General features: G+C 33.2%; 3 protein-coding genes across 3 annotated transcripts; 2 read left to right on the forward strand and 1 right to left on the reverse strand.

The window, feature by feature from the left end:
• The first annotated feature begins 2,473 nt into the window (after nucleotides 1-2,473).
• On the forward strand, nucleotides 2,474-3,572 carry AT2G27180 (uncharacterized protein). Its single transcript, NM_128276.3, has one exon. The coding sequence runs from the start codon at nucleotides 2,871-2,873 to the stop codon at nucleotides 3,366-3,368; it is 498 nt and encodes a 165-aa protein (NP_565639.1). The 5' UTR covers nucleotides 2,474-2,870; the 3' UTR covers nucleotides 3,369-3,572.
• Nucleotides 3,573-3,619: 47 nt separating this feature from the next.
• Nucleotides 3,620-6,016, reverse strand: PAP12 (purple acid phosphatase 12). Its single transcript, NM_128277.5, has 7 exons — nucleotides 5,450-6,016; nucleotides 5,176-5,287; nucleotides 4,848-5,077; nucleotides 4,630-4,768; nucleotides 4,338-4,558; nucleotides 4,130-4,251; nucleotides 3,620-3,996 (listed from the first exon to the last, which is right to left on the reverse strand). The coding sequence occupies exons 1-7, from the start codon at nucleotides 5,834-5,836 to the stop codon at nucleotides 3,798-3,800; spliced, it is 1,410 nt and encodes a 469-aa protein (NP_180287.2). The 5' UTR covers nucleotides 5,837-6,016; the 3' UTR covers nucleotides 3,620-3,797.
• Nucleotides 6,017-7,554: 1,538 nt separating this feature from the next.
• AT2G27200 (P-loop containing nucleoside triphosphate hydrolases superfamily protein) lies at nucleotides 7,555-10,688 on the forward strand. Its single transcript, NM_128278.3, has 6 exons — nucleotides 7,555-8,073; nucleotides 8,163-8,351; nucleotides 8,887-8,980; nucleotides 9,081-9,137; nucleotides 9,229-9,308; nucleotides 9,391-10,688. The coding sequence occupies exons 1-6, from the start codon at nucleotides 7,847-7,849 to the stop codon at nucleotides 10,355-10,357; spliced, it is 1,614 nt and encodes a 537-aa protein (NP_180288.1). The 5' UTR covers nucleotides 7,555-7,846; the 3' UTR covers nucleotides 10,358-10,688.
• Nucleotides 10,689-12,137: the final 1,449 nt, after the last annotated feature.

Genomic DNA, 12,137 nt, shown 5'->3' on the forward strand with positions numbered 1-12,137 from the left:
AAACGAAACGTTCAATCTCTCTTTCTTTCATTTGTATGAAAGATCTATTCTAATATAACAAATATCGAAGATCGAATGGGAAATGAAGTCTTTGTTGGACAAGGTGAACTTGTATTAGTATGGAAATCCGCTCCGCAGCAACATTATCACTAGCTCATGTCGTCAGGCTCATTCTCCATTTTATCACAATACATATAGAAGATTCAGTCAATCGGTTACCAAAATTAAGAAGTTAATTATTGTTCTTTATTAAGAAACGAAAGTACTGGTTTTGTTTTAATTAGACAAGCTTTTTGAAAAATATCATTAGAAATTGTAATTCTAACATAATGTATAATGTCTGAACAAAATATATGTATTCAAATTTTAAAATATCTGTTATTTAGCTACTAAATAAATATGGATGTTTTTAGTCAAGCGGTTAAGTCCATTTAACTGTCTTTTCCACCAAAATTTGAATTTACTAAATCGTGTTATCTTCCATAATAGTAGAAATTGGTTATGAATGGGACATTGTCAATCCAAAGATGTCAAAAACTACTAAACAAACAAAATTCATCATATTTTACTATATTAGATATGTTATCAATAAAATAAATATAATATAATATATTTAATATCTTTGTTTTTTTCTAAAATAATTCTAATTACGTCCATACCACAAAGCATCATCTAGTACGTTAATATATATCATTGCAAGCTATCTAAAGACTAAAGTCATGCCTTGTATTATATCACCGTAACTGGAGTTCATATGAATATTGTGTGTGAAGTCACACATATCGAAGGGTGAGAATGATCTGAAATCGGATAAACGGTTTAGTAAAACCCCAAATCAAGAATCCACCGTGGATTCAGGAAATCAGCAAATCACAAGCCAAAAGATGGTCAAAGAAGAGAAAATATCATCTTAGGACAAATGGATTTGATGATGGATGATGATGATGATAACTTATCATTGATAAGTGATTGAACAGAGAGATAGAGAGAAAATATAAGATAAGGAGTCGCCGAGTCTGTGTATTCTCGTAAAGATATCACACTAATGTCAAAACTTCAAAAAAAATGGTTACGGCATTTTTGTTATTTCTACCAGTCATGTATGAGATCTCAGTGATGAACTAAAAGTTGGTGTATTCTCGCAAAGATATCACACTAATGTCATAACCATTCTTGACCGCCATCGTTCATAACCAGTCAAAAATCCTAATGTCACACTAATGTGAAAATGATATACAACAACTTTATCAATATTCAAAAATCCTCACCCAAATACTTTCGTTATATAAGATTGAGATCCATTCAAACCAAGACTCATATATTTAATTATATATTTTTTTGTTTTGTTATACTTTAATCTAATATAAGCTCATACCAGCTGGAAGTTCACAAAATTTAAACAGATAGAAAGTGATAAAGAAAAAAAATAGTTAGGTGCTTTGATAAGCAACCAATTTTACGGTTAGTACAAACACAAAAAGAAGAGAACTCCAAAAACAACTTTTTATACCAATATCACACACGTCACGTGTGGACCAAACCAAACAAATCGCTATCTTTCTCAAATCGCAGCCAAAGGGAAATTTGACAATTATTTTTTACTAAAAGATAACCTACGTATTGTGTGATTTTAGGGATTTTAGGGGTTGATTGGTTCTTTTTACCACTCCAAATGCAGCGTGTTTAGGTGCTATCGGTTGTTAATTATTGATAACTATCATACAAACTGGTGGAAACTGCTCTGGATCATTCAAAATCGCTATATTTCAAGAACTCTTTTTTTCTGTAAACGTTTGCGGTTACAAACAGTAGTTAAATTAAAATATTTTTAAAATTAACATTATTTATAATTAAAACAATATTTATCTAATCGTATATATACATATAATATCTTTCATCATCATTGTATGCATGTTTTTAAAAATCCTAATCAATATTAGTAATTATATTCTTTTAATTATGTCTTACACCCAAACTAATAAAAATCAAGAAGCAAACGTCAATATCGTCATCTTTATTTCATTCATTAGCACGTGTAACTCTTTGAATATTTATTTTAATCGTTGTTTTATTTAACCGCTTTCATATCCACTGGTTTATCAGTCATAAAACTCCCACAAACATATTTATTTTCAAATTCAAAACCAATTTTTCAAAAGGTTTGATAGCACTTAAACCATAACCGCTACTTCTGCAAACTCCCACGATCTCAATAGCATCAAATGCTAAAATACAAGTCATATCAGAGAAAATATAATAATTGCAAAAACAAAAAAATCAGAAAATTTCTACCAAAAAAACAAATTAAAATCGGTTAGAAAAAGCCGAAAACAAACTTTTTATTATTGTTGTTTTGTTTAATTTAGGGTCAAAAGAAGAAAAAATGACAGTGATTTTTTCAATCATTTTATTATTGTTTGTTTAATTTAAGAACATAGAAAAACAAATCTCTGGTTATATCTTCTCCGATCTTCTCGGTTCCATTTTTAACCTCTCTGATTCAGTTATTCTCTCTGACCAAACGTTTCCAAAATTTTCTCTCATTTTCTCGGGAAAATTACAACCAATCCTAGAAAATTTACACAGCTATTTTTTAACTCATCCAATTCATCCCCTCCTCCCCTATTTCTACTTTACCATCCACCAGTTCTTCTCAATCTTTCTCTTCCTGGGATCATCATCGTTATGATTTGATTAGCAACATAACCTAGAATCAAAATGATGAATGACCTTATCAACAACGATGGGTCAATTTTCACTAGATTCTATTTCCTCGGAGATATCTGAGAGAAAAAGGTTATTTCACTAATCGTTAATCCCAGAGGTGTTTTTTTTTTGCCAAGGTCACGTGATATTTTTTTTTAATTTCAATGACTCGTCACGTGATTTTAAAATCCCCGTTGTTAGTTTCATCGGAAGAATCAACGATGAGAAACTCTCCTCCTTCGACGACGTCGTTAAGCAAAGAGAGACGAAAAGTTGGAGAGGTAGCGGGAGGAGCGGCGGCGGAGTGTGCGGCTGTGTGGTGTTGTTGTCCATGCGCGGTGGTGAATCTAATGGTTTTAGCCGTGTATAAAGTTCCGGCCGCGGTTTGTAAAAAAGCTTGGAGGCGAAGCAAACGACGACGTTTTACGAGGAAACGACATGGTTTGCTTGCGTCAGCGACGGCGGAAGGAAGCGAAAGTACCGTACACGCTAGATTGAATGAAGAAGATCTAACGGCTGAGATTGTTTTTGAGGAATGTCATGTGAGTGGTGGTGAGTTAAACGACGTCGTCAGGCTTGAAAATGAAATGTTGGATCGTTTCTATGGGGCTGGCTTTTGGAGAAGCCCTTCACAGAAGGACACGTCATCAGGAAGCCTATGAATTCTTCTTCTTATGAGTATTTTGGGTTTTTTGAAAGAATTAATAGTAATTTATTTGTTTTTTATTTTATTTTTTTGTATGTAAGTTCAATTGTTTTATGTGGGGTATGTGAATAGAAGAACATTGTAGTATACTTTATACATTTTTATTTGTTTTCTGTTCGTTTAAAATGTAACTATGTCTCTTTGTGTCAGAATTTGAACCGATAAAAGATTGCAAGGTGATGAAAATTAGAAATGATGAAAAGAAAAGATTAGTGAAATGGTATATTAACTTGTATAGGTGCAAAACCACTTATGGTAATAACAAACTTTTTTCTGTATGAGAGGAGGTTTTAATCAAATCTCAATAACAACCCTCGTAAAACAGTCACTAACTGATTTATTCGTTTAGAATTGCTGCAAAAATAAAACCTTCTTCAATTTGTCTTTAAAATGCATCAAGCCATGTCTTCTTTTGAGCTCGCCAAAACCGATTAAGCAACCACACAGAATCTGCTGCCACGGCGTTCCCATCTTGGTTCCGATTCCAGCTGAAGTAAGCATGAGTTCTGTTTTTAATCTCTAGCAACCCGTGCCCAAAGCTAGCTTCTCGAAACGCGGAGTATTTTGGTTGTGGCTGCATCATGCTACAGATATAGCAAAAGCCAGTCACATACATATTCAAAGAAAGTGAAGAGTATTATCAATAACAGAGTTAGTTACAGAGTCGGTTACAAGTTAGTCACTCTATTATTGATTGCAGAATATGGTAAAACTTACTCGGTAAGCAAGCCTTCCGAGTTTCCGCCATCCCCGATTGTGATGTATATAGGAGCTGACTCATCCGATATTGGCTCACACAATCCATTGACAATGTTGTAAGCAATATTAGAAACACGTTCCTGCGTCAATATTTTAGGATCAATTGGGGGACAAGGAAGGTTTAGATAAATATCAATATTATTCGGGACAAGTAAATTGAATATACCGATCTCTCATAGGCATGAACATGACCTGCAAACACAACATCAACCTTGTATTTGACAAACCATTGTTCGTACATGACTCTCAATGTTTCACCTTCCATGTAATGATGCACATAGCTACTGTAAAACGGGCTATGCACTAAGACTATAAGCCATGGCGTCTCTGTTCGATTCACTCCTTGTAACTCCTTTTCCAGCCATTTGTATTGAGGTGTGTATATCCCTAATCATAATATGCAAAACTAATCAACAAGCTACTAAATAGTTATTGTTTCTTCAAAATTAATTCCTTACCATAAGATGAGTAACATGACATAACAATAATATAAGCTGACGCCCTTTTGATGGAATACCACAATGGAGAGATACTTCCTGATGCCTTATGTGGCGTATGATACCGATTCATAAAAGGCTTGAATGGTTCTATTTCACCCTACAAAACAGACTCTTCATGTTAAGTTTAAGTAATTACCCTAGAAGTGATAAAAGAAAGGAAGAAATTTAAATATTACAATGTCAGGAACGAAGTCGATTTCGTGGTTGCCAGCAGTCCATATCCAAGGTTGATAAGCAACACTTCGCTCAACGAACCTTCCCCAAGTATCCCATCTATTGTTGTCGTGGTTAGGGTAGCGATCCGCGTAAGACAAGTCTCCTACAAACAGAACCGCTTGTCCTTTTCCCGGATTCATCTCATAATGGCTTAACGTACTATTTGAGTCATAAGTTTGTCCTAGATCCCCTGGAACGTAACAAAAAGTCACACATAGGAAAGTTGTTTGAGGTTTTATTCAAATGTGTAAGGTTTGATATGAAACTTAAAGACAACATTTAACATACCAATTAATCCAAATGTGTAAGGTACGTCAGGGCCTGATTTAGGCGGGATAAAGAACCAGAACCGTCTGGACCACTTGCCACTCCCAATTTCGTAGTAGTATTTCGTATCAAACTGTACACGACCATATATAACAAGTAAAAGTAAAAGAACACTTCTAAATTAAGGATATTCGACTAAAACACAAAACCAAAACCCAACTATCAATACTGACAATAAGGATAAAATTAACCAAAAATCCAAAGAAAAAAACGGCTTTAAAGTGATAAGACTTACTTCCAAATCATCGATGAGGCAATGGTGAATATAACCAGACGTGTAATTAAAGAACCGGTAAGTATTAACTGTTGCTTCTGCTTGTTTCCTCGATTTCTCATTCTCACACCAATATTGAACAGTCTTAGAACCGGGCTTAACCGGAGTCACCCAAGAAATGATCACTCCATTACCTTCATGGTTCCCTTGCGTTACATGAACCTGTTGAGGTGAATTAGGACCAGGAGGAACTTCAAAAACATCGCTGTCTAGTGGCATGTCATCTGGTAAATCACTTCCTCTGACATATTCACTTGTGAACCCTCCATAGCAAAACTCAACAAGAACACTTAGCAAGAAGATTATCAAAGAAACTCGTTTGATTTTGAGGTCAGATCTTGAACTCATCTTCAAGATTAGTTTCTCTGAATCCGAGACGAAGAACGTGCTTTATATTTTCTTTTTGGGAAATTAAATGAGATAGCTAGCTTGTCTGGCCAGACACAATCATATGATTTTTTTTTTTTTTTCCAAGAAAGGATCGCAAGTGGATATTCCAAATTTTTATTTTATTTTTAATCAACCTTTGAAAATGAAGGCTTCTAAGACCATCTCTATCTAAAAACAAGAAAAGTTTCTAAAAAAAATATATATTAATATTTTAACTAAAACAAATATATTAATTATTATTTAATAATTGAACTAATAGTATGATGACATTTGTCCAAATTGGATGAGAATAGTTTCTCAAAGTTTCTCGGAAGAGAAACTCAACTCTCCTTCTCTCCTATTTTTTCTCCTTCCTCTCATATTTTTTTTTTGTTGGGTATCTCATTGAGATACTTCCAATGAAAATGCTCTAACTATCTTTTTTTTTTTTTTAATATCGATTAAAAAGTGTTGTAGGAAACAATTGATAGTGTTGCTTTCATTTTTTTCTTACAGATTTTAAAACAAGATTTTGAATGTAAAATAAGCTTTTTTTAAAAATATATTTTCATTACCTTTTTGTTTAGGAAGGGTTATTGGTTTATAGATTTATAATGAATTGAAAATCCGAACAAAAATCATTTGTAATTTAATTATTGATTTTAAAATTTTAATTAATATCATGTGTTATTGATTCAATGATTTATAAATACTAGTTAAAATCCTTTGTTATTCGTTTAGTCATTTGTTTTTGGATTTGAGAATCCAAATTATGTTTTAAATAAAATTAAATGGATTTGAAAGAGAAAATAGAAGGATTCAAATCCATGGATAAACACATATTATTTTAAAATTCATATATTTTAATTTTATAATTAATAAAGATTTTCAAATTCTATATAAATTTATAAATCAATAGCACTCCTTTAAGCTCGATATCATTGCTTCCAGTCTCTAGTTAGGCTATTATAAAATTTAACATAATTCGGTTAGATATTTAACATAATTCGGTTAGATATAATCCGGTTATAAACCCTTTTTTTCTTTTACATATTTTATAAACTTTCCCAAATATATGTAAGGTATATCAATAATATATAATTTCAATGATGTTTATATTTAGTATATTTAAATTTTCGTTAACGTTTTCAATTGTACTCTTACACAATTTTTGGTGTTGTTTTTGAACTAAATAATCATTTTAGACACGTATAAGTATTTTTATAGGCATTATGTGTTCCAAATATACTATATCATCGTTTTTAACATCATAATCTAGAGTTATTCATACTTTTTTTAATCTTTGAACTATATATTATTTTTGATATGGATAGTCATAATATCCATTTTTAAAGGTTAAGATTACTAATCTTTTTTTTTCTTTGGAACACCGGTTAAGATAACTAATCATTCTCTCGATTTGAAAGATATTTTTTTCACAGGTGAATACATTTAAACTTTTAACATATATCAAAACAAAACAAATTTTGTAGTGCCGAATTCATTTTGCTATCATCTCTTCATACATATTTTTTGTCCAAAACAAAATTACAAGATGATAAAAATTTAAAACATTACTATTACGTGATTTTAGATTGTCTTTTTTTTTTTTTTTTTTGGACAAAAGATTTTAGATTGTCTAAAGTCATATATTTCTAATAAAAATTTTGAAATATTTTATATAACAAGTTTTTAATATTTTATAAATCTAAGGAAATGTATCTAAAAACACTTGAAATATCTTAACTATCTACATCTATGCGATTGGAAGCAGTAGAGATAGTAAATTTCGCTTGAAAGATCTAATAGGCTAATACTACTTTTCTAATTTTATTTGTTTCGCACGAGAGTCTCTCTGCATTTCCGAGTTTTGCTGAAATCAAAATCAAAATCAAAATCACGACAAGAAGAACACAAAAGTGCTCAATCGTCTCCTCACGATATATATCTGCTGAATCGGAAAACTCAAAGGTTTCACCGGAGAAGAAAATGGGGAAGAACGAGAAAACATCTCTAGGTCGAGCCTTAGTGAAGCACCATAACCATATGATCCAGGAAACCAAGGAAAAAGGCAAATCCTACAAAGATCAACACAAGAAGGTTCTAGAATCCGTGACCGAAGTCAGCGACATCGATGCCATCATCGAACAAGCCGAAGAAGCTGAACGTCTTTTCGCGATTCATCACGATTCCGCAACTCCTGTTCCTATCAATATGTGAGCTTCTCGATTCAATCATTCTTGTGAAATTGGAGATTTGCTTGTATTGAATCATTTTTTGGTTTGTGATTATGTTATGTAAATAGGGATACAGGTTCGAGTTCGAGTGGCATAACAGCTAAAGAATGGAAAGAGCAAAGGATGAGAGAAGAGGCTTTACATGCTAGTAGTCTTCAAGTTCCTCGTAGACCTCATTGGACACCTAAAATGAATGTGGAGAAACTTGATGCTAATGAAAAACAAGCTTTTCTCACTTGGCGACGGAAACTTGCGAGGTTTGTTTCTGTTTTACTTCGTTCTTCTTTGTATTGTTGACAATAAACTAGAAGGATTGTTGCTGTTAGTAGCATGGAGGATTGATTACTCATTTGCAAGTGTTCCTAGTGTTGACAATGAACTACAAAGTCCGATTGTTTTCTCAATGATCTAGTACTATGCTTTTCTATGGTTACATATTATAAGCTACGTACTGTTGTTTTCATTGGTTTACTCTCAATATTTGTTTGTTATTACAATATAATTGGTTTTGAGGTTACAAGTTGTTGCATTTATCTCAAAGGAGTACTTGATAAAGCTAAATTACTTTGGAAATGCAGATGTAAGTTCGTTATAGAATAAGGTACCAAAACAGTTGAATGCGTTTTGGTTTGACTACTTTTGTTAGTAAAAATGTATCCATTTTCACATTTTGAAGCAGATTTTAGCTTACTCAGGATACTATGTATGGCTTGATTTCGTTATGTACAATTTTCGTTGGGACTTATTGCTATATACTTATGCATGCCTACTTGTTCTGCTGTATTCATTCAGCCTCGAGGAAAATGAAAAGCTTGTGTTGACACCATTCGAGAAGAACCTTGATATCTGGAGACAACTTTGGCGAGTGCTTGAACGTAGTGATTTGGTATGTCTGTTTTCCAGGATTTCTTTTTTCGTCTCTTAGAGCTCATTTTGCATGGTTTAGTTAATTGCAAAATATCATTGGCTATTTTTTTCTCTTTCAGATTGTTATGGTTGTTGATGCTAGAGATCCTCTGTTTTACCGCTGCCCTGATCTTGAGGTAACTCTATCTCTGCCAACTTGCTGATATCTCTTAATTGAACCTTCCTGATCCATATCAAACATTAACGTGGAGATTTGTTCTGAAACAGGCATATGCACAAGAAATTGATGAGCATAAAAAAACAATGCTTCTGGTCAACAAGGCAGATCTGTTACCTTCTTATGTCAGGTAAACATGTTGCCTTGCTTCTTTTCCTCCAACCTGTTTGTTTTATTGCTAACCAGTTCGGTTCTATGTAATGTAAATTCAGGGAGAAATGGGCGGAATACTTCTCCCGCAACAATATTCTGTTTGTCTTCTGGTCAGCCAAAGCTGCTACGGCTACCCTAGAAGGTAAACCCCTGAAAGAACAGTGGAGAGCACCTGATACCACACAGAAGACAGATAACCCAGCTGTGAAAGTATATGGAAGGGACGACCTTTTGGATCGATTAAAACTTGAGGCTCTAGAGATAGTAAAAATGAGGAAATCTAGAGGAGTTTCCGCAACTTCTACTGAATCACACTGCGAACAAGTTGTGGTTGGCTTTGTTGGGTACCCGAATGTGGGGAAGAGTTCGACAATCAACGCATTGGTAGGTCAGAAGCGAACTGGTGTCACATCTACCCCCGGGAAAACAAAGCATTTCCAGACATTGATAATCTCTGAGGATCTAATGCTCTGCGATTGCCCTGGTTTAGTCTTCCCTTCATTCTCAAGCTCAAGATATGAAATGGTTGCTTCTGGAGTTCTTCCAATAGACCGGATGACCGAGCACCTTGAAGCTATTAAGGTTGTGGCTGAACTTGTTCCTCGACATGCCATTGAGGATGTGTACAACATCTCTCTACCTAAACCCAAATCCTATGAACCTCAGTCCCGCCCACCTCTTGCCTCAGAGCTTCTAAGAACTTACTGCCTCTCTCGTGGTTATGTTGCCTCTAGTGGACTACCTGATGAGACTAGAGCAGCTAGGCAGATTCTGAAAGATTACATTGAAGGTAAGCTTCCACATTTTGCAATGCCTCCAGAGATAACCCGAGATGATGAAAACGAGACAGCGGATGACACTTTGGGAGCCGAAACAAGAGAAGGTTCACAGACTGAGAAGAAAGGTGAAGAAGCTCCTAGTCTTGGTCTTGATCAAGTTCTAGATGATCTTAGCTCGTTTGATCTTGCAAATGGACTTGTGTCTTCCAAAACGAAACAGCACAAGAAGTCACATAGGAAACAATGATTCGGTCTTGATGGAACGCCAATTCTGAGAGTTTTCCTGAAACCGATCAACAAATGCTCGAATATATGATACAGTTGTGGATTTTTCTTATTGTAGAAATCGTGATAACATTCTAACAGCTGTTGTTTAGATATTATGTTTGAGCAAATACTAGTGATATCGATAAAGTTTCAACTTGATGCTAGTCAATATATTGATGAAGAGTCCTTCGAAGCAGGTTTGGTAGTTGTAATATATTGCCATTGAGATATTATAGATCACTCACTCATTGTGGGTTTGTTTGTTTTCTATTTGTGGGTTTGTTTGTTTTTAAATATGTGTAAAATCTTGGCCTGTTACATTGGCTTTATACCATAAATAACAAAAAAAAAAAAAAAAAAGATCACTCATTCATATGCAAAGCAACTCAAACTACAATTTTCATTTCCCAGACTTTTATTGTATTTTTTCAATTTAGGAATCAGACTTTTGTTTTAGACAAAAAAAAAAAAGAATAAACATTTTGTAACCTTTATATTCTCCAGCATCACTCTTGTACTAAATCAATGCACATGCAAGGTTTTCTCACCATTGTTGATATTTTCATTTTTTGCTCTATTTCATAGCTTTGGACTTTGGACAAATTCAATAGATTCCTCAAGCTTTGTCACTTCATCTAAAGTATGTCATCGCCGTCTTTTAATGAGCAAACAAACATATCAGTAAAGAAGTCAACAATTTATTTGCAATTGGCTCAAATTTGAGTAGCTCAACTCTTCTAACTCAGAATTTTCCTAGGTTCTTCATTGTTTTAAAAAAATTTGGCAAAGGGAAACTTTACTGATTAAGCTCTTTTTGTAGTTAATTACAAACCCTCTGAAATTTAAATTCATATATAAAAAAGTGTAACATCCAGATTGTACGCAATGATGAATGAGTTTCATTATTTCCATTATATTAGTCATTTTTCTTCATAGATTATTTCTAAAGCTTCCAAAACTGAAATTGGCGGTTTGTACGAAGTTAATCTGAATTGACTAATGTCGTTTCTGTTGTAGATGACATTCAATGCATTAGAAATCCTCATTTCATTACGATTTTTCTTCACCATTCATTGTATATTTATTCATGAGCAATATTGTTTATTCCACTTTTATGTATTGTAACATGGATATTATTAGCAATATTTTGATGATGGAGTTTCATGTGTTATATTCATCAATGAACTTAAAATTGACTGAATTCTTACTTTCTAGTAAATGTAGTTACTGCCATTTAAGAACCGAGGACATGTGACCGAACTTTTCTTCTCTACGTGGTTTTATCTAGTCTCAACTCTCAATTTGGATGATCAAAACCAATGTAAAAGTCTTATAGCACTTATTGGTGACCTTAAATTCGTAGGTACATTACTAGATTCTGTACTGTAAGATACATTTCTATATGTTACTGCCTAATAAATTAAAACATTTATAAAAATACGATACAAACATTTGAAAGGGTACGATGTCAAAAAAAAAAAAAAAAATTTTGAAAGGGTACAAACTCTGAGAAAGTGTGTCAAATACAAATAGTTTTCTAAAAAGCGTATCAATTATCATAGTATAAATCACCCTTTATAAATCACCCTAAATTTTCCTAGAAAACACTACAATTTGCAACATATGTCTCTCACAAATCCACCATTAGGTATATAAAATAATCAACACAATATTTTAAGCTAACTACACATTACCAAATCAGTTCAGTTTCATGCGTATTGTTTGCATTACATAAATGATGAAACAATTTCTTAGTACAA

The sequence above is a fragment of the Arabidopsis thaliana genome, chromosome 2, assembly GCF_000001735.4.
Source record: "Arabidopsis thaliana chromosome 2, partial sequence".
NCBI lineage: Eukaryota > Viridiplantae > Streptophyta > Magnoliopsida > Brassicales > Brassicaceae > Arabidopsis > Arabidopsis thaliana.

What these genes read in the sequence shown, in the direction of transcription:
- AT2G27180 (NM_128276.3), top strand. Translation starts at nt 2,871, where the DNA reads ATGACTCGTCACGTGATTTTAAAATCCCCGTTGTTAGTTTCATCGGAA.
- PAP12 (NM_128277.5), bottom strand. Translation starts at nt 5,836, where the DNA reads ATGAGTTCAAGATCTGACCTCAAAATCAAACGAGTTTCTTTGATAATC. An exon ending in GCCTCATCGATGATTTGGAA is followed by an intron (nt 5,288 to 5,449) that starts GTAAGTCTTATC and finishes GGTCGTGTACAG; the next exon opens with TTTGATACGAAATACTACTA. An exon ending in GTCATGTTACTCATCTTATG is followed by an intron (nt 4,559 to 4,629) that starts GTAAGGAATTAA and finishes TATTATGATTAG; the next exon opens with GGATATACACACCTCAATAC.
- AT2G27200 (NM_128278.3), top strand. Translation starts at nt 7,847, where the DNA reads ATGGGGAAGAACGAGAAAACATCTCTAGGTCGAGCCTTAGTGAAGCAC. An exon ending in ACTCCTGTTCCTATCAATAT is followed by an intron (nt 8,074 to 8,162) that starts GTGAGCTTCTCG and finishes TTATGTAAATAG; the next exon opens with GGATACAGGTTCGAGTTCGA. An exon ending in ACCGCTGCCCTGATCTTGAG is followed by an intron (nt 9,138 to 9,228) that starts GTAACTCTATCT and finishes GTTCTGAAACAG; the next exon opens with GCATATGCACAAGAAATTGA.